The 21889-nt window shown below is 43.7% G+C and overlaps 1 protein-coding gene across 1 annotated transcript in view; it reads right to left on the reverse strand.

The window, feature by feature from the left end:
* The window catches only part of LOC143769757 (protein FRA10AC1), an 86353-nt gene that overhangs the window by 56143 nt on the left and 8321 nt on the right, over nucleotides 1-21889 (reverse strand). Inside the window, exons 3-4 of the mRNA XM_077258603.1 lie at nucleotides 21327-21422; nucleotides 21189-21234 (exon numbers count right to left, since the gene is read on the reverse strand). Coding sequence (XP_077114718.1) covers nucleotides 21189-21234; nucleotides 21327-21422 — 142 coding nt within the window. The remainder of the gene's footprint in view (nucleotides 1-21188; nucleotides 21235-21326; nucleotides 21423-21889) is intronic.

Consider the following 21889-nt stretch of genomic DNA (forward strand, 5'->3'; position numbering starts at 1 on the left):
ACTCATTCCACTGAGTAAGCACAGACCATTTACGGAATCTTTGGCAGTAAATTTCCGCTTCATCTTGCCCCTGAGATAGGGACATCAAAGTTTTTTCTGCCTGAAGCTCCAAATGAGGTTCGTCATAAAGCAACCCCAAGGCCAGAAAAAACGCATCCACATTGAGCAACGCAGGATCCCCTGGTGTCAATGAAAAAGCCCAGTCTTGAGGGTCGCCCCGGAGCAAGGAAATCACAATCCTGACCTGCTGTGCAGGATGTCCGGCAGAGCGAGATTTCAGGGACAAAAATAATTTGCAATTATTTCGAAAATTCTGAAACCCAGATCTATTCCCCGAGAAAAATTCCGGCAAAGGAATTCTCGGCTCAGATACAGGTGCATGACAAACAAAATCTTGCAAATTTTGTACCTTCGTGGCGAGATTATTCAAACCTGCAGTTACACTCTGAAGATCCATTGCAAACAGGTGAACACAGAGCCATTCAAAGGAGAGAAAAAAAAAAAAAAAAAATTTCAGCAGACTACTTATTTCTCTCCTTTCTCAGCCAAGGATTTTAACCCTTTAGTGGGCCGGTCAAACTGTCATGATCTCAATGGCAAGAGATCATAGCATCAGCATATATAGGAACTAGCTCTTGGAAGATGGAAACTGAGCTGACCATGAACTAAACCTAACGCACAACTAGCAGTGGCCGGGTAGCATGCCTACGTTGATTCTAGATGCCCAGCACCAGCCGGAGGACTAAATAAAACTAGCAGAGGAAAATATTAGTCCTAGCTCACCTCTAGAGAAATACCCCGAAAGGAGACAGAGGCCCCCCACATGTATTGGCGGTGAATCAAGATGAAATAACAAACGTAGTATGAAAATAGGTTTAGCAAATTTGAGGTCCACTTACTACATAGCAGAAGACAGAAAGGACACTTTCATGGTCAGCTAAAAACCCTATCAAAACACCATCCAGAAATTACTTTAAAACTCTGGCATTAACTCATAACACCAGAGTGGCAATTCCTGTTCGCAAGAGCTTTCCAGACACAGTAACGAAACTACAGCTGTGAACTGGAACAAAAATGCAAAAACAAACATGGACAAAAGTCCAACTTATCTAGTAGTTGTCTAGGAGCAGGAACAAGCACAGAGAGGCTTCTGATAACATTGTTGACCGGCAAGCAACTAACAGAGCAGCAAGGTTATATAGCGACTCCCACATCTTGATGGGAACAGGTGAACAGAGAAGATGAAGACACCAGTTCAATTCCACCAGCAGCCACCGGGGGAGCCCAGAATCCAAATTCACAACAGGCACGTATCTGCAAATCCAAGAAATCAACCGACCTCCCATGCTTGAAGGGGAGTTTGATATTCCGGTTATTCTGATTCAAGTTCGTCATCAGGGTATTGAGCTCTGCTGTGCTCCCCTCCCACACAAACCAGATGTCATCAATATATCTCATCCATTCCTGGATGAGATGACCCTGGGGGATGGGATTACTCATAAAAATCTCCCTCTCCCAAGCCCCCAGAAAAAGGTTAGCATAGGAGGGGGCACAGCAGGCCCCCATAGCGGTACCCTGTAACTGCAGATACGTGCCACGCCCGAAAACGAAAACATTGTGTGAAAGTACAAAGTCTAGTAACTCAAGCAACAATTGCACCAGCTTTTTATCTAAATTGCTGCACTCCAGGTACCAAGCCACCGCCCTTATCCCGTCAACATGTTTTATTGAGGTATACAATGCCTCTACATCAGCCGTCACCATAATGCTATTGGGGCTGAGCTGAAGATTGTCCAATCTACGTAGGGCAGCTGTGGTGTCCTTAATATATGAAGGAAGCTGTGTCACCAGAGGCTTCAAATAGTAATCCAGAACCTGTGTAACGATCTCACAAAGGCCCCCGTTGCCAGACACAATAGGTCTCCCCGGAGGGTCAACGGGGTCCTTGTGTATCTTGGGTAAAAGATATAGGGTGGGCATCCTAGGATGCATGTTTCTAATAAGTTCCCACAACCTTTTGGGGACTATGCCTTCCTCGAATGCCCTTTCCAAGATATCGCTCAATTGGTCCTGGAAAAGCTTCAGTGGATTCCCAACCATTTTTTTGTAGCACTCCTTGTTGTTAAGCAATTTATATGCTTGTTTCTCATATAACGTGTGGGGCCAGATTACTAAATTTCCGCCTTTGTCGGCTGGTTTAAAAACATCCCCCCATCCCTTAAGGATGTCCAAAGCTTTTTTCTCTGGCTGCCTGATGTTAGAAGGGCCAAAGCCCTTCTGGGCAAGTTTTTCAATATCCCCAGCCACCAACTTTGTAAACACTTCTACTGCCGGACAAAGATTCAAAGCAGGGAATTTCTTTGGCTTCCCAACCAAATGGTCTGGAAACCCACTAACTTCAATAGGGTTGCTCTCCAACTCCAAAGCCTCTAAGTTTGCCAGAGCCTCCCTCTCTTCCTCAGTGTCAAAACTAGTGTCACCTTGCCCCTTGTGATGTAGCCTCTTTAAAATCAGCTTCCTTGAGAACAGATGTAAATCTTTTACACATGTGAAGGGGTCTAAGGAGAAAGAGGGACAAAAAGTAAGACCCTTTTCAAGGATAGATGTCTGCTCGTCAGATAATACATGTGATGACAGGTTAATTACCTTCATCTTGTCATCCCTTTGATAATGTCTCTTCTTGAAAAAGTCATGTGATCTTGAGTTGCCACCTGTTGTGGATTCTGTTTGTGGGCTCCCTCTGGTGGTTACTGCTGGTACTGGGTGACTTTGGTGGGTTGCGGCCTTTGGTTTCCACCTGTCCATCAGAGGCTGGGTGTTTCCTATTTTACCTGGCCTTTCTGTCATTCCCTTGCCGGCTATCAATGTATTCAGATGTGCTCTGTTTGGTTCCTGCCTACCTGCTCCCAGATCTTTCAGGATAAGCTAAGTGCTGATTTTCAGTTGTTGGTTTTTTTGTCCAGCTTGCTTATTATGTCTCTATGCTAGCTGGTAGCTCTAGTGGACTGAGGTTCTCCCCATGTGCCACGAGTTGGCACATGGGTTCTTGTGATCTCAGGATGGTTTTTTGATTAGGGTTTTTTGCTGACCGCTCAGACCCCTTTTGTATCGTTCTGCTTTCTAGTTTACAGCGGGCCTCAATTTGCTGAACCTATATATATCATCTCTATGTGTGTGCCTTCCTCTCATTTCACCGTCAATACATGTGGGGGGCAACTATACCTTTTGGGGTTCATTCCTCTGGAGGCAAGTGAGGTCTTTATTTTCTCTGCAGTACTAGTTAGCTCTTAGGCCGGTGCGTGGCGTCTAGAACCAACGTAGGCACGCTCCCTGGCTATCTCTAGTTGCGTTTGTCAGGCGTAGGGCAGCGGTCAGCCCACGTTCCATCACCCTAGAGCTCGTCCGATATTTTGTATTACTCTGCTTGTCCCTTGCTATCCCTAGCCATTGGGATTCATGACAGTATAGCCGGCCCACAAAGTGTTAATTGTTTGGGCTGAAGCAGGAGAAAAAGAAGTGTTTAAGGGAAATTTTTTTTTTTTTTTTTTTTCTTCAGAGTTTTGCTGCCTAGCCCTTAATTGCTGTCTAGCTGCTTCTTACCTCCTCTTAACCCTTGAATGGCTCTGATATTAGCTGTTTAACATGGATGTCCAGAGTTTGGCTTCCAGCCTGAGTAATCTCGCGGCAAAAGTTCAAAACATACAGGATTTTGTTGTTCACACTCCCATGTCTGAACCTAGAATTCCTATTCCAGAGTTCTTTTCTGGAGATAGATCTACCTTCCTGAATTTCAGGAACAATTGTAAATTGTTTCTTTCTTTAAAATCTCGCTCCTCTGGAGACCCTGCTCAACAGGTCAAGATTGTAATATCTTTCCTGCGAGGCGACCCTCAGAATTGGGCATTTGCATTGGCACCAGGGGATCCTGCATTGCTCAATGTGGATGCGTTTTTTCTGGCATTGGGATTGCTCTATGAGGAACCCAACCTGGAGATTCAGGCTGAAAAGGCTTTATTAGCCCTCTCTCAGGGGTATGATGAAGCGGAAATATATTGTCAAAAATTTCGGAAATGGTCGGTGCTTACTCAGTGGAATGAGTGCGCCCTGGCTGCAAACTTCAGAAATGGTCTTTCCGAGGCCATTAAGGATATTATGGTGGGGTTCCCTACGCCTACAGGTCTGAATGAGTCGATGGCTATGGCCATTCAGATTGATCGGTGGTTACGGGAGCGCAAACCCGTGCACCAGTTGGCGGTGTCTTTTGAACAGGCACCTGAGACTATGCAATGTGATAGAATTCAGTCCAGAAGTGAACGGCAAAATTATAGGCGGAAAAATGGATTGTGTTTTTATTGTGGTGATTCAGCTCATGTTATATCAGCATGCTCTAAACGCACAAAAAGGGTTGATAAATCTTTTGCCATTGGTACTCTGCAGCCTAAGTTCATTTTGTCTGTGACTCTGATTTTTTCACTGTCTTCCATTTCCGTCGATGCCTATGTGGATTCGGGCGCTGCCCTGAGTCTTATGGATTGGTCATTTGCTAAACGCTGCGGTTTTAGTCTGGAACCTCTGGAAGTTCCTATTCCTCTGAAGGGAATTGACTCTACACCATTGGCTATGAATAAACCGCAGTATTGGACACAAGTGACCATGCGCATGACTCCCGTTCATCAGGAGGTGATTCGCTTCCTTGTACTGTATAATTTACATGATGTACTAGTGCTTGGTCTGCCATGGTTACAAACTCATAATCCTGTCCTGGACTGGAAAACAATGTCTGTGTTAAGCTGGGGATGTCAGGGGGTTCATGATTATGCACCTCCGATTTCAATCGCTTCATCTACTCCTTCTGAGATCCCTGCGTTTTTGTCTGACTATAGGGATGTTTTTGAGGAGCCTAAGCTCAATTCGCTCCCTCCGCATAGAGATTGTGACTGTGCTATAGAATTGATTCCTGGCAGTAAGTTCCCTAAGGGTCGTTTATTTAATCTGTCACTGCCAGAGCATACTGCTATGCGGAATTATATTAAGGAGTCCTTGGAAAAGGGACATATTCGTCCATCTTCGTCCCCTCTGGGAGCAGGTTTTTTTTTCGTGGCAAAAAAAGATGGTTCCCTGAGGCCTTGTATAGATTATCGCCTTCTGAATAAGATTACAGTCAAGTATCAGTATCCATTGCCATTATTGACTGATTTGTTTGCTCGCATTAAGGGGGCTAGGTGGTTCACTAAGATAGATCTTCGCGGTGCGTATAATCTGGTGCGGATAAAACAGGGTGATGAGTGGAAAACCGCATTTAATACGCCTGAGGGCCATTTTGAGTATTTGGTAATGCCTTTTGGACTCTCCAATGCTCCGTCAGTCTTTCAGTCCTTTATGCACAATATTTTCCGTGAATATCTGGATAAGTTTATGATTGTGTATTTGGATGATATTTTGGTGTTTTCTGATGACTGGGAGTCTCATGTTCTACAGGTCAGGAAGGTGTTTCAGGTTCTGCGGGCCAATTCTCTGTTTGTGAAGGGCTCAAAGTGTCTCTTCGGAGTCCAGAAGATTTCTTTTTTGGGGTACATTTTTTCTCCTTCTACTATTGAGATGGATCCCGTCAAGGTTCAGGCGATTTGTGACTGGACACAACCTACATCTGTTAAGAGCCTTCAGAAGTTCTTGGGGTTTGCTAATTTTTATCGTCGGTTCATTGCTAATTTTTCCAGTATTGTTAAACCTTTGACTGATTTGACTAAAAAGGGTGCTGATGTTGCTGATTGGTCTCCTGCGGCCGTGGAGGCCTTTCAGGAACTTAAGCGCCGGTTTTCTTGTGCTCCTGTGTTGTGTCAACCAGATGTTTCACTTCCTTTTCAGGTTGAGGTTGATGCTTCCGAGATTGGAGCGGGGGCGGTTTTGTCACAGAGAAGTTCTAATGGCTCGGTGATGAAGCCATGTGCATTCTTCTCTAGAAAATTCTCGCCCGCCGAGCGCAATTATGATGTGGGTAATCGGGAGCTTTTGGCCATGAAGTGGGCATTTGAGGAGTGGCGTCATTGGCTTGAGGGTGCTAAACATCGTGTGGTGGTCTTGACTGATCACAAGAATCTCATTTACCTTGAGTCTGCCAGGCGTTTGAATCCTAGACAGGCTCGTTGGTCGTTGTTTTTTTCTCGTTTCAATTTCGTGGTTTCATACCTGCCAGGTTCAAAGAATGTGAAGGCAGATGCTCTTTCCAGGAGTTTTGTGCCTGACTCTCCTGGAGACTCTGGGCCTACTGGTATCCTTAGGGATGGGGTAATATTGTCCGCCGTATCCCCAGACTTGCGACGTGCATTGCAGGAGTTTCAGGTGGATAAACCGGATCGTTGTCCACCAGAAAGACTGTTTGTTCCGGATGATTGGACCAGTAGAGTCATCTCCGAGGTCCATTCTTCTGTGTTGGCTGGTCATCCTGGAATATTTGGTACTAGAGACTTGGTGGCCAGGTCTTTTTGGTGGCCTTCCTTGTCTAGGGATGTGCGTACCTTTGTGCAGTCTTGTGAAGTGTGTGCTCGAGCTAAGCCTTGCTGTTCTCGGGCCAGTGGGTTGTTGTTATCCTTGCCCATCCCGAAGAGGCCTTGGACGCACATTTCCATGGATTTTATTTCTGATCTCCCGGTTTCACAGAAAATGTCCGTTATCTGGGTTGTGTGTGACCGCTTTTCTAAGATGGTTCATTTGGTGCCCTTACCTAAGTTGCCTTCCTCCTCTGAGTTGGTCCCTTTATTTTTTCAGAACGTGGTTCGTTTGCATGGGATTCCGGAGAATATCGTTTCTGACAGGGGATCCCAGTTTGTGTCTAGATTTTGGCGGACGTTTTGTGCCAAGATGGGCATTGATTTGTCTTTCTCGTCTGCATTCCATCCTCAGACGAATGGCCAGACGGAGCGAACTAATCAGACCTTGGAAACTTATTTGAGGTGTTTTGTTTCTGCTGATCAAGATGACTGGGTTGCTTTTTTGCCACTGGCCGAATTTGCTCTTAATAATCGGGCTAGTTCTGCCACGTTGGTCTCTCCTTTTTTTTGTAATTCGGGGTTTCATCCTCGTTTTTCCTCTGGTCAGGTGGAGTCTTCGGATTGTCCTGGAGTGGACGTGGTGGTGGACAGGCTGCATCAGATTTGGAACCAGGTGGTGGACAATTTGAAGTTATCTCAGGAGAAGACTCAGCAGTTTGCTAATCGCCGTCGCCGTGTGGGTCCCCGACTTCTTGTTGGGGATTTGGTGTGGTTGTCTTCTCGTTTTGTCCCTATGAAGGTCTCTTCTCCTAAGTTCAAGCCTCGGTTCATTGGTCCTTATAGGATCTCGGAGATTCTTAACCCTGTATCTTTTCGTTTGGATCTCCCAGCATCGTTTGCTATTCATAATGTGTTCCATCGGTCGTTGTTGCGGAGGTATGAGGTGCCCGTTGTTCCTTCGGTTGAGCCTCCTGCTCCGGTGCTGGTGGAGGGAGAATTGGAGTATGTTGTTGAGAAGATCTTGGATTCTCGTGTTTCCAGACGCAAACTCCAGTATTTGGTTAAGTGGAAGGGTTATGGTCAGGAGGATAATTCCTGGGTGGTCGCCTCCGATGTTCATGCGACTGATTTGGTCCGCGCCTTCCATAGAGCTCACCCTGATCTCCCTGGGGGTTCTCGTGAGGGTTCGGTGACCCCTCCTCAAGGGGGGGGTACTGTTGTGGATTCTGTTTGTGGGCTCCCTCTGGTGGTTACTGCTGGTACTGGGTGACTTTGGTGGGTTGCGGCCTTTGGTTTCCACCTGTCCATCAGAGGCTGGGTGTTTCCTATTTTACCTGGCCTTTCTGTCATTCCCTTGCCGGCTATCAATGTATTCAGATGTGCTCTGTTTGGTTCCTGCCTACCTGCTCCCAGATCTTTCAGGATAAGCTAAGTGCTGATTTTCAGTTGTTGGTTTTTTTGTCCAGCTTGCTTATTATGTCTCTATGCTAGCTGGTAGCTCTAGTGGACTGAGGTTCTCCCCATGTGCCATGAGTTGGCACATGGGTTCTTGTAATCTCAGGATGGTTTTTTGATTAGGGTTTTTTGCTGACCGCTCAGACCCCTTTTGTATCGTTCTGCTTTCTAGTTTACAGCGGGCCTCAATTTGCTGAACCTATATATATCATCTCTATGTGTGTGCCTTCCTCTCATTTCACCGTCAATACATGTGGGGGGCAACTATACCTTTTGGGGTTCATTCCTCTGGAGGCAAGTGAGGTCTTTATTTTCTCTGCAGTACTAGTTAGCTCTTAGGCTGGTGTGTGGCGTCTAGAACCAACGTAGGCACGCTCCCTGGCTATCTCTAGTTGCGTTTGTCAGGCGTAGGGCAGCGGTCAGCCCAGGTTCCATCACCCTAGAGCTCGTCCGATATTTTGTATTACTTTGCTTGTCCCTTGCTATCCCTAGCCATTGGGATTCATGACAGCCACCATACCTAGTGCGTTTGTTCCATGGCACAATATCAGCCCCCTGATTTGAAGTGCCGGCATCCGACATGGATGATGTGGAGCTAATAGAGGTGGCTCTCAATTCTCTCTTCTCCCTACTTGGGCGAGGCTCCTGCCACCTATAAACCCTATTGTTCTCATAATCAGAAATATCCCTAGAATATTTCTTCATTTTCCCAGAACAAATATCCTTTTCCCATTTCTCCATGTCACTAGTGATTTCCCCAAGAAAGGTTTCAAGTTGTTCCTTCTTCAGATCGTTTTTAAAAAGAATATCCAGCCTATTAATTTCATCTTCAATCTTTTTAATAGATAGAGTGTTACTCTCTATAATAATTTGTAAAAATTCCAGGGAGCAAGCTGAGGCAGCTGACATCCACCGATCCACCAGTTGTTGCTCACCCAAATCAAAAGTCAGATACAACTGCACTCTCAGCCCCCGAGGGATAATTTTTTGACTGACATAATTCTCCAAGGTAGTCTTAGTCCACCATACTTTAGTCTTTTTGTGTACATAACTTCTATATTGCTTCATCAAATCCTTGTAATTATTAGAAACATCGGTCACTGATTGCGAGGCACTCGCATGAAAAATAGTAGAAGCCTTCTGACGCCAGGTCAATTCTCTGGCCGTAAAGTCCATACTGGACCACTGTGTGCACTTCCAAAAGACAGATAGATATATGGTAAGCACAACGCACCAGCCCATTTCCTCTATCCCACAGATGGGCAACACTTCAAATTTAATGAAAACATACTGACCACGGAGTTCTTAAACTCCCCTTAGTCAAGAAGCGTTATTTAAATTTAATAACCAAATTTCCTTATTGACATATAAAACACACACATTTAAAACAATGCCTCACAATCAAGAATAGTATCAAAGCAGAGATCAGCGAAAAATAAATAGGATGTGCCCAGGTAAAACTCAGTTTGTTTTGGGAAACACCGGGTGCTTAATACGTCATCGCCTTTAGGTTTTCTGGGAAGTATGACTCATCTGGGGAATGCCCCGCTGAGGCCATTGGATTGGTCGCCTCGGTTTTTAAAAAGATAGTGATGCCTTACCTGCGACACGCCCCCAGGAGGAAGCAGATGCGAAACGCGCGTCGGGGTGACGGAGCTTCAGCATGCCACGAGGCTGTGATTCTGTGTTGATTGTGCTCAGGTAATATGTATTGGAACCGTTATCATATTTATGATTTCTATTCTCTACAGTAACATTCATTTTGCAGTATGGGAAGTGTAGGTGTAGATCAGCTGTGAGCCTTTCGCATGGCCGGGTTGTTTTACCTGTCAGGCTGGCGGTTTGCCCTTTTAGTAAATTATGGGCTCATTTATGATATGACCTATTTGTTGGGTGGCTATTAGGGTCTAAAAATATTTTATATCCCAACTCAACTCTGGGCATTTGCCCTATTGATTGGTGGAGTAATCTACTCCTCTAAACATTCATTTGAGGATAATAGGGCTGTACAGTGTACATTTACATCAAAATTGATTCCTTTTTCACCACACTGATTTTTGTGAAATACTAACTGCATATACAATGTAACAGGACTGAGTTTTACCTGGGCACATCCTATTTATTTTTCGCTGATGTCTGCTTTGATACTATTCTTGATTGTGAGGCATTGTTTTAAATGTGTGTGTTTTATATGTCAATAAAGAAATTTGGTTATTAAATTTAAATAACGCTTCTTGACTAAGGGGAGTTTAAGAACTCCGTGGTCAGTATGTTTTCATTAAATTTGAAGTGTTGCCCATCTGTGGGATAGAGGAAATGGGCTGGTGCGTTGTGCTTACTATGTTTTACTCATAAGCTTGAACATTTAACATACTGAGGCCTTTAGATTCCGAGCAGTAGCTCTTGAGGTTTATGTAATTTTTCTGAAGATTACACGATTTGATCAGGGGAATGAGTTTGTTGGGACGTTTACTCTTGGGAAAATTGTCAACTGTCTTGAACGTTTCCCATTTGTGAACAATCTTTCTTACTGCAGTCCAAATGTTTTGGAAATGTTGTAAGAATTCTTCATAGACTAACAAGCAGCAACAATTGCATCTCTAAGATCACTGCTGGTTGCTTCCCTATTTGGCAATGTATTAACACACGTCTAGCCGCTCTAGACCAGCAAACTGCCCAAACTTCTGCTTTTATAGAGGTGAGGATAGAGGATCTTTGTGTGGAAACTTCCTGAAGAAGAAGCCATGAGCTTTGAAACGCGTTGAATAAACCACCTGAACACCTTACAACTATATCTGGATTCATTATTGGACACAGCAGCGCAGATTTTATCCACATTTATCTACTATAACGTTTATAGAGGTGATCACACTTACTGATGAACAATTAGTCAAAAGAATTTGATCAGCAGAACCTGACTGCTACCCACCTTCTTAAGGAAATTGCCCACTACTTGGACAACACCTTCTCATAATCCACACTCGGCCCCGATAAAATAAAAAAATCTTACACTCACCTCCCGTGCCAGCCATGTCGGCACTCGCATTCCTAGAGTAATAGTGCGGCTGTTGTGACATGTGAGCTTGGCGCCAAATCAGTGCTGGCGTTACTATTCCAGACTTTGTACAGATGGTGCCCACTTCCTCTTCATTACTTAATCGTACGAAAGCGGGAACAGTGATGCCAATTAGGCACCAAGCTCATGTGTCACAACAACAGCACAAGAGCCCCCGGAACGGCACTGGCACCGTAGGCGAGTATAAGCTTTTTTTATTTTATCGGCACCAACCATTTAGATCAAGAAGATGATGTTCTAGTAGTGGACAACCCCTTTAATTCTTATGGAAGCAACTTAATTTTTCACACCCTGCTTCTATGCTTTGGCCCATTTCCTCTTAAATAAAGACACGGTGTTCTTTATCATGTGTGGTTATGCCCCTGAGGTTGTATTTAGCTAATTTTATACATGCTTGTTGTTTTGGGCTTAATAGTCCAGTAGGAGATCCTAATAAGTGTATACATACAGAGATAACAGCAAAGCACTGAACAGGTCCACTCACTGGACTCTTCAGCTCAGGAAAAAAGCAGATTTAAATAAATAAAATCCATTTTTCCAACAAATATATGTATATCAAACTGCTCAGTTTTTTCTGTTCCGCTTGTTGAAAGTTCTCAGAAAATCCAAACTAACTTCTGTTGAGTTAATAATACAATCGGTCTATTTTCAGCCCCATGATAAACACAATTATGTTAATAAACAAAATAATCTGGAAAACATTTCAATCAGTGAAACTGTTTGTCATTCCCTTGGAATTAGAGCTCAGGCACTGGGTGAAGCTGGGGGCACAGATCTGTATAGCGGAACATGGAGTGCAAAGCTTCTAAGGAAGAATTCCTGTGAATTCAAAATTATGCGATTTTTGCTTCAAATTCCACAGACTTTTCACATTTTATGCTTGCAGTCAGTGATTAGACGTCTTTAAAGCAAAGCATAATAGCTACAGAGCTTCCGCCACAAAATCCGCTGCAGACATTTGTTTTGCGTATATAACAGATTTGCACTGGAAATGATGAGGAATTGATGCAAAAGGAACATTGGAATAATGTGAAACTGAAACAGCCCAACGAATAAAACCTGACGAGCTCACAGCACAGGTCACTAAATTACAATATGGGCAGCCAATCTGAAAAATCACTTTATTTTTCTTCTTCTTCTTTTTGAAGTTTTCCAAGAATGCTTTGCTTATTTGGCAGAGACATGAATTATTATAGATTTGATCCCAGCCGCCAATGAGATCATCATGTTCTGGAGAACATTACTTAATACCAGGATATGATGTCATTTTTTTTTTTTTTTAACAAACCAAAAGCAGATTTGATATCTTTTTTTCTTATGAATATTATTTGCATGTCATTTTACTAAACGCAAGAAGAATGAACCCTGCATAATGTAAAACAGAAAATCTGATGGGAGACGGAAGCTAAAAACTGGCCAGATAAGGCTGGGAGCAATGGAAAATAATGAGATGCAGCAATCCGCTATAATGTGCGATGACCCGTGGATGAAAACATCATGTTAGTAGTTGCCGCATTTAGAATGCACATTAAAGTTACGCTGCTTTTGCATCTTCTGACATTGTGCGGGGATAGATGCCGGAAGCCTTGACAGCACCTACTTACAGTTATATGAAAAAGTTTGGGCACCCCTATTAATCTTAAAGTTTTATAAAAATTGGTTTTTTTTTGCAACAGCTATTTCAGTTTCATATATCTAATAACTGTTGGACACAGTAATGTTTCTGCCTTGAAATGAGGTTTTTTGTACTGACAGAAAATGTGCAATCTGCATTCAAACAAAATTTGACAGGTGCATAAGTATGGGCACCCTTATTATTTTCTTGTTTTAAATACTCCTACCTACTTTTTACTGACTTACTAAAGCACTTTTTTTGGTTTTGTAACCTCATTGAGCTTTGAACTTCATAGCCAGGTGTATGCAATCATGAGAAAAGCTACTTAAAGTGGCCACTTGCAAGTTGTTCTCCTGATTGAATCTCCTCTGAAGAGTGGCATCATGGGCTCCTCAAAACAACTGTCAAATGATCTCAAAACAAAGATTATTCAACATAGCTGTTCAGGGGAAGGATACAAAAAGCTGTCTCAGAGATTTAACCTGTCAATTTCCACTGTGAGGAACATAGTAAGGAAATGGAAGAACACAGGTACAGTTCTTGTTAAGGCCAGAAGTGGCAGGCCAAGAAAAACATCAGAAAGGCAGAGAAGAAGAATGGTGAGATCAGTCAAGGACAATCCTCAGACCATCTCCAGAGATGTGCAGCATCAACTTGCTGCAGATGGTGTCACTGTGCATCGGTCAACTATACAACACACTTTGCACAAGGAGAAGCTGTATGGGAGCGTGATGCGAAAGAAGCCGTTTCTGCAAGCACGCCACAAACAGAGTCGGCTCAGGTATGCAAAAGCACATTTGGAGAAGCCAATTTCTTTTTGAAAGAAGGTCCTGTGGACTGATGAAACCAAGATTGAGTTGTTTGGTCATACAAAAAGGCGTTTTGCATGGCAGCCAAAAAACACAGCATTCCAAGAAAAACACTTGCTACCCACAGTAAAATTTGGTGGAGGTTCCATCATGCTTTGGGGCTGTGTGGCCAATGCCGGCACCGGGAATCTTGTTAAAGTTGAGGGAAGCATGGATTCCTCTCAGTATCAGCAGATTCTTGACAATAATGTTCATGAATCAGTGTCAAAGTTGAAGTTACGCAGGGGATGGATCTTTCAGCAAGACAATGATCCAAAACACTGCTCCAAATCTACTCAGGCATTCATGCAGAGGAACAATTACACTGTTGTGGAATGGCCATCCCAGTCCCCAGACCTGAATATCATTGAACATCTGTGGGATCATTTGAAGAGGGCTGTCCATGCTCGGCGACCATCAAACTTAACTGAACTCGAATTGTTTTGTAAAGAGGAATGGTCAAAAATACCTTCATCCAGGATCCAGGAACTCATTAAAAGCTACAGGAAGCGACTAGAGGCTGTTATTTTTGCAAAAGGAGGATCTACTAAATATTAATGTCACTTTCCTGGTGAGGTGCCCATACTTATGCACCTGTCAAATTTTGTTTGAATGCAGATTGCACATTTTCTGTTAGTACAATGAACCTCATTTCAAGGCAGAAACATTACTGTGTCCAACAGTTATTAGAGATATGAAACTGAAATAGCTGTTGCAAAAAAAAACAATTTTTATGAAACATTAAGCTTAAGATTAATAGGGGTGCCCAAACTTTTTCATATAACTGTAATTAATAGAAGATGCAATATACGTTAATAGAGGAAAAATTGGAGCAAAAATGTCCAAAACAATCATAAAAATTGTGTAAGTTTATTACAGACAATTATAATAACATCAACAACTGAAATTTACATATCAGGCTGCCCCCTGAGGAAGCCAACGCGAAACGCGCGTTGGGGCTTGCGTTGTGGCACCTTAAAGCACCAGACAATGGGTAAGAACCTGGAGGTCAAGGGATATGTACATGTTCTGGGGGCTATATGCAATTTACTTGCATTCTGTAATCGTCACTGTCCTATTACCCCAGTAAAATTAATTGAGACATCAGTAGGTTACGTGTTTTTGAATATCCATATTGAATCAGGAGCCCCATATAATGCTCCATACAGTTCATGATGGCCCCATAAGATGCTCCATATACAAATATGCCCCATATAATGCTCCATGCAGTTCATTATGGCCCCATAAGATGATCCATATACAAATGTGCCACATATAATGCTCCATGCAGTTCATTATGACCCCATAGATGCTCCATATAACAATGTGCCACATGTAATGCTCCATGCAGTTCATTATGGCCCCATAAGATGCTCCATATACAAATGTGCCACATATAATGCTCCATGCAGTTCATTATGGCCCCATAGATGCTCCATATAACAATGTGCCACATGTAATGCTCCATGCAGTTCATTATGACCCCATAGATGCTCCATATAACAATGTGCCACATATAATGTTCCATACAGTTCACTATGGCCCCATAGATGCTCCATATAACAATGTGCCCCATATAATGCTCCATACAGTTCATTATGGCTCCATATAACAATGTGCCCCATATAATGCTCCATGCAGTTCATTATGGCCCCATAAGATGCTCCATATACAAATATGCCCCATAGACAAATATGCCCCATATAATGCTCCATGCAGTTCATTATGGCCCCATAGACGCTCCATATAACAATGTGCCACATACAGTGGGGCAAAAAAGTATTTAGTCAGTCAGCAATAGTGCAAGTTCCACCACTTAAAAAGATGAGAGGCGTCTGTAATTTACATCATAGGTAGACCTCAACTATGGGAGACAAACTGAGAAATAAAAATCCAGAAAATCACATTGTCTGTTTTTTTATCATTTTATTTGCATATTATGGTGGAAAATAAGTATTTGGTCAGAAACAAACAATCAAGATTTCTGGCTCTCACAGACCTGTAACTTCTTCTTTAAGAGTCTCCTCTTTCCTCCACTCATTACCTGTAGTAATGGCTCCTGTTTAAACTTGTTATCAGTATAAAAAGACACCTGTGCACAACCTCAAACAGTCTGACTCCAAACTCCACTATGGTGAAGACCAAAGAGCTGTCAAAGGACACCAGAAACAAAATTGTAGCCCTGCACCAGGCTGGGAAGACTGAATTGAATCTGCAATAGCCAACCAGCTTGGAGTGAAGAAATCAACAGTGGGAGCAATAATTAGAAAATGGAAGACATACAAGACCACTGATAATCTCCCTCGATCTGGGGCTCCACGCAAAATCCCACCCCGTGGGGTCAGAATGATCACAAGAACGGTGAGCAAAAATCCCAGAACCAAGCGGGGAGACCTAGTGAATGAACTGCAGAGAGCTGGGACCAATGTAACAAGGCCTACCATAAGTAACACACTACACCACCATGGACTCAGATCCTGCAGTGCCAGACGTGTCCCACTGCTTAAGCCAGTACATGTCCGGGCCCGTCTGAAGTTTGCTAGAGAGCATTTGGATGATCCAGAGGAGTTTTGGGAGAATCTCCTATGGTCTGATGAAACCAAACTGGAACTGTTTGGTAGAAACACAACTTGTCGTGTTTGGAGGAAAAAGAATACTGAGTTGCATCCATCAAACACCATACCTACTGTAAAGCATGGTGGTGGAAACATCATACTTTGGGGCTGTTTCTCTGCAAAGGGGCCAGGACGACTGATCCGGGTACATGAAAGAATGAATGGGGCCATGTATCGTGAGATTTTGAGTGCAAACCTCCTTCCATCAGCAAGGGCATTGAAGATGAAACGTGGCTGGGTCTTTCAACATGACAATGATCCAAAGCACACCGCCAGGGCAACGAAGGAGTGGCTTCGTAAGAAGCATTTCAAGGTCCTGGAGTGGCCTAGCCAGTCTCCAGATCTCAACCCTATAGAAAACCTTTGGACGGAGTTGAAAGTCCGTGTTGCCAAGCGAAAAGCCAAAAACATCACTGCTCTAGAGGAGATCTGCATGGAGGAATGGGCCAACATACCAACAACAGTGTGTGGCAACCTTGTGAAGACTTACAGAAAACGTTTGACCTCTGTCATTGCCAACAAAGGATATATTACAAAGTATTGAGATGAAATTTTGTTTCTGACCAAATACTTATTTTCCACCATAATATGCAAATAAAATGATAAAAAAAACAGACAATGTGATTTTCTGGATTTTTTTTTCTCAGTTTGTCTCCCATAGTTGAGGTCTACCTATGATGAAAATTACAGACGCCTCTCATCTTTTTAAGTGGTGGAACTTGCACTATTGCTGACTGACTAAATACTTTTTTGCCCCACTGTATAATGCTGCTGCTGCAATAAAAAAAAAAAAAAAAAAAAAAAAAGACATACTCACCTCTTGTCGAGGCTCCTCAGCGTCCCGTTTCTCCGCACTGACTGTTCAGGCAGAGGGCGGCACGCACACTAATACGTCATCGCGCCCTCTGACCTGAACAGTCACTGCAGAGGACGCGGAAGACGGAGCGGCGCCGACGCTGGAACGAGGGACAGGTGAATATGAAATACTCACCTGCTCCCGGCGCGGTCCCTGGCAGCTTCTCCTGGACAGATGATCTTCGGCGCCAGCAGCTTCTTCCTGTAGTGAGCGGTCACATGGTACCGCTCATTACAGGAATGAATATGCGGCTCCAACCCTATGGGAGTGGAGTCCATATTCATTACTTTAATGAGCGGTACCAGGTGACCGCTGACAGAGGAAGAAGCTGCCGGCGCCGGAGACCATGGGACGTGCAGGGACCGCGTCAGGAGCGCCAGGAGCAGGTGAGTATGTGACAGTCGTCGCTCCCCCTCACCTGTCGACCCCCCCGCCGACCATGACTTGAGTATAAGCCGAGAGGGGCACTTTCAGCCCATTTTTTTGGGCTGAAAATCTCGGCTTATACTCGAGTATATACGGTAATTGTCTGAAGTTTTGGATGCACATGCCAAATCTGATGATATGTAAATTTCAATTGTTGATGTAATGTCTGTAATAAACTTATACAATTTGTGCACTTGTTCGAGCCCTAAGGAGCATTTCTTTAAGTGGTTTCTACCAGAAAACTAAGGGTATGTGCACACGATGCAGATTTAGTGCAGTTCTGCAGCGTTTTTTTCTGCAGCAGAAACGCTGCAGAACTGCACTGTGATTTACAATGTAAATCAATGTGAAAAAAAAAAAGCTGTGCACATGGTGCAGAAAAATCCGTGCAGAAACGCTGCAGATTTCAAAGAAGTGCATGTCACTTCTTTTGTGCAGAACTGCAGCGTTTCTGCACCCATAGACTTCCATTTTGTGGGTCAAATCCGCATAAAAACTGCAGATGTAAATACCATCTGCAGTTTTTATGCGGATTTGGGTGTCAAAACCGCAGCAGATGGAAGTGACGTCAGTGATGTGGAGGAAGTGTGTGGGCGGAGTCGTACTGTCGGATGGGGATCGATGTGAGGCGTATGGTATGTATAGTGTCTGTGTCTGTGTGTGTCTGTCTGTCTGTGTGTCAGCAGTGACTCATTGTAGTCATTCGTCGGGTGGGACTACTTCTCCCATCGAAATGTGATGATGGGAGAGTTGTCCCATCGTCAGGCGACTGACTACAATGGGTTAAAAACACAAACACACATAAAACATACATTACATACAACATATAACATGTAGTACATACTCACCACATACGTCCCCGAAGGCCACCATCTACGATCATCCTTGTCCCAAAATAAAAAAAAAAAAATCTTTTCCGTCGTAATCCATAATATCGCTTGTCCCACGACGTCCTCCGGTGATACACTGCAGGAGTTAATCGCTCCTGGAATGTATCGGAGCTGCCCGTTCGTTTCCTGGAGTTAAATGAACTCCGGGAGCTCATTTTACGGCAATTGAACTGCCGTGAAATCTCTCACGCAGCAGTGCCGTAAAGCGAGAGTCCCGGAGTTCATTGAACTCCGGTAAACTCGCGCGCATGCGCAAGCACACTGCAGGGGCTTTAGCTCCTGTCAGTATGTTTTGGCAGCCATGGAGAGCAGTCACATCTCCTGGTGTGGCTGTTCTCCATGGCAGATCGTCGTGGGACACTCGATATTAATGGACTACGTCCGACTACGTCGGAAAAGACTACAGATCATCAAGGGATTTGTAAGTATGGTTAAATTTAGAATATTAAAATACTTTTTCCTGTGTCTTTTTTTTGTGTTCAGAAATTTGGGGTTAATAATGGATAGGCGTCTTATAGACGCCTCTCCATTATTAACTGGGGTTAACGTCACCTTACAATGTCAAGGTGACGTTAACCCCTTATTACCCCATATCCCACCGCTACACAGGAGTGGGAAGAGAGAGGCTAAGCGCCAGATTTGGCGCATCTTAGAGATGCGCCATTTCTGGGGCGGCTGCAGGCTGGTGTTTGTAGCCAGGGGGGGCCAATATCCATGGCCCCTCTCTAGGCTATGAATATCAGCCCGCAGCTGTCTGCGTAGCCTTTTCTGGCTATAAAATATAGGGGGACCCCCATGTCATTTTTTTTCTGGGGTCCTCCTATTTTAATAGCCAGTAAAGCCACGCAGACAGCTGTGGGCTGATATTCATAGCCTGGGAAGATTAACCCCTTCCTTGGCTACAAATTAGCAGCCTGCAAGTCGCTGGCTTTCCCTTTCTGGACATGAAAATTGGGCGGGAGCCTACGCCAATTTTTTTTGAGGGGTTAATAATGGATAGGCGTCTTTATAGACGCCTCTCCATTGTTAACTGGGGTTAACGTCACCTTAGGCTACGTTCACATTTGCGTTGTTGGGCGCAGCGTCGGCGACACATACCGACGAATGCGTCATGCGCCCCTATCTTTAACATGGGGGGCGCATGGACATGCGCCGGTATGCGTTGTACTGCGTTTTACGACGCATGCGTCATATAGACGCACAAGACAGGGCGCAGGGGACGCTACTTGTAGCGTTTTCCCTGCGCCGAAAGTCCCGATCTGTAGGATCTTATGACAACGCATGCGTCGCAAAACGCTGCGTTGTGTACATGCGTTGTTGGTTGCGTCGCGTTGCTGCGCCCAACAACGCAAATGTGAACGTAGCCTTCACATCTGCGTTATTGGGCGTTGCGTCGGCGACGCAACGCACAACGCATGCAAAAACGCATTGTTTTGTGACGCATGCGTCCATTTTTGGCTTGATCTTGGACGCAAAAAAAAATGCAACATGTAGCGTCCTCTGCGCCCTGACGCTTGCGCCAAAAATGACGCATGCGTCACAAAACGCAAGACAACGCATGTCCATGCGCCCCCATGTTAAATATAGGGGCGCATGACGCATGCGTCGCTATGCGTCGCCGAACCTGCGCCCGATGCAACGCAAATGTGAACGTAGCCATACAATGTCAAGGTGACGTTAACCCCTTATCACGTAATTTTTTTTTTTTTTAAAGTGTATCTCTTTATTTAGCTTTAACAAAAGCTGACAAATCAGCATAAAAAACGCATAAAAACGCACTAAAAAACTGCACCAAAACTGCACTGCAAAAAACGCATGAAAAACGCACTAAAAAACGCATAAAAAAATGCAGGAATTGTCAGCTGCGTTTTCTGCCAGAAGATGCAGATTTTGTGCAGAAAATTCTGCACTAAATCAGCATCGTGTGCACATACCCTAATCTTTTTTGACCACCTCAAGAAAACTCCCGAGTGTGCACAAGCCTTAGAACTCTGCTTTGTATTGTTCCTCTGCGCTTCCTCCTGAAAAAGAATAAACACATTGTCATCCATGTGTACCGATTACTACAACCTATGACACTTGCAGCACCGACTGGCCAGCATATAGCAAGGGGAATTGTAAAAAGTCGACAATATATTTCTATATTTGCAGGAGAAATAATTGAGAAATAGAACAAGAAGGCGAAAGGAAAAGCTCCAAAATTGTCTTTTTTTTTTTTTTTTTCAGGGAAAACCAATAGGAGTGCCTCTTTAAAGGGAATCTGTTAATACGTTTTTTATGGAATCTGAAAGCAGCATGACGTAGGGACGGGGTTACACAGATTAGCTGGACTGCCTGGCACTTGACACCTGGTCCTGCAGTGATAATATCCTGCTGATAAAGCACTGATTGTATTGAAACTACAGAAAGCTCCTGATCAAGTGACACATCCCTGGAATAAGGCTCTCAGCCCCTACATTATGCTGTTCTCAGATTAAAAAGCAATGATGCAGAATATGTTGCTGCTATACAAATATTAGATAAGTAAATAAATCCATTTTGCTTTGGAAGAAACAGCAACCTTCTAGATCCATAACCGCCAGTGAAGATCCATAAAAAACAATGGGAAAATCGATAACAAATACACAGTACACGTCTTAGGGGATCACACAATATAATAAAGAAATGATTACAATTTCCTCCCAAGATGACAGAATCCGAACTATATAATCAGATCCATAATTCACCTTTCCGTTATTTCACTGTGGCTCAGAACAGAATCACCGATTACTTTTTCTATTATTTATGCTGTGAAATCTCGTTGATCTGCAGTTTTTATAGCGTGATCTTGAGCCGCACTTCCGCTAATTACTTGGGTGGAAAGTTTATTAAAGCCCGTGGCAGTAATAATTAGAGCCCCGGGACATTGACAAAGGATACAGCATCCATAGAGATGAGATGGAATCGCTGGTTTCGTGCTTCCTCCCTTTTTGTAAAAAAGAAATAAAACAAAAAACGACAATGTAATACATGAATTACTGGGAAAGACTGATGGACAAGAGGAAGCTCATGTCTTACCTGTCCCATTCCTGCTCCGCGACCTGTCTATGTGCCACCTTCCCAGGTCTCTCCTTCTGGAAGGGCTTTCTGAGCAGCTCCTCATCTTCTTTCCTTCTGAAATTTAACAGCAGACAACCATTTAGTACAGAAGTGATGAGAAGTTCATCTGGTGAACACATAAGACAACCGAAGTGTTGATATAGAAGAGAGCAAGACTCATCCGACAACTCTCAACTCATATACACTCCCTCAAAGGGAAAGGTTTGATTAACCGTAAAGAATCCTTTCTTCCACACACTTAGCTCTTGTAAGTGATAAACTATGTTCCAGTTCCTTGTATGACCTCACTAATATATCTATACATGGAAATAAGATCACTCCTAAGATGAACAAGTCTGATTTTTCACATCTCTCATTACAAGAGACCTCCCATCCTACTTGATGTCCTAGCTGTCCGCTTCTGATCCTTCTTCAGCTCTCACATATGCGCATAGGGGTAATATTACACTGGTATCACAGGTTTATATCTCTTTATACACCCTAAAATCTCATTTGTTTTTGTAGCTGCTGCGGGCTTCCTG

This window comes from Ranitomeya variabilis, chromosome 4 (assembly GCF_051348905.1).
Source record: "Ranitomeya variabilis isolate aRanVar5 chromosome 4, aRanVar5.hap1, whole genome shotgun sequence".
NCBI classification, from domain to species: domain Eukaryota; kingdom Metazoa; phylum Chordata; class Amphibia; order Anura; family Dendrobatidae; genus Ranitomeya; species Ranitomeya variabilis.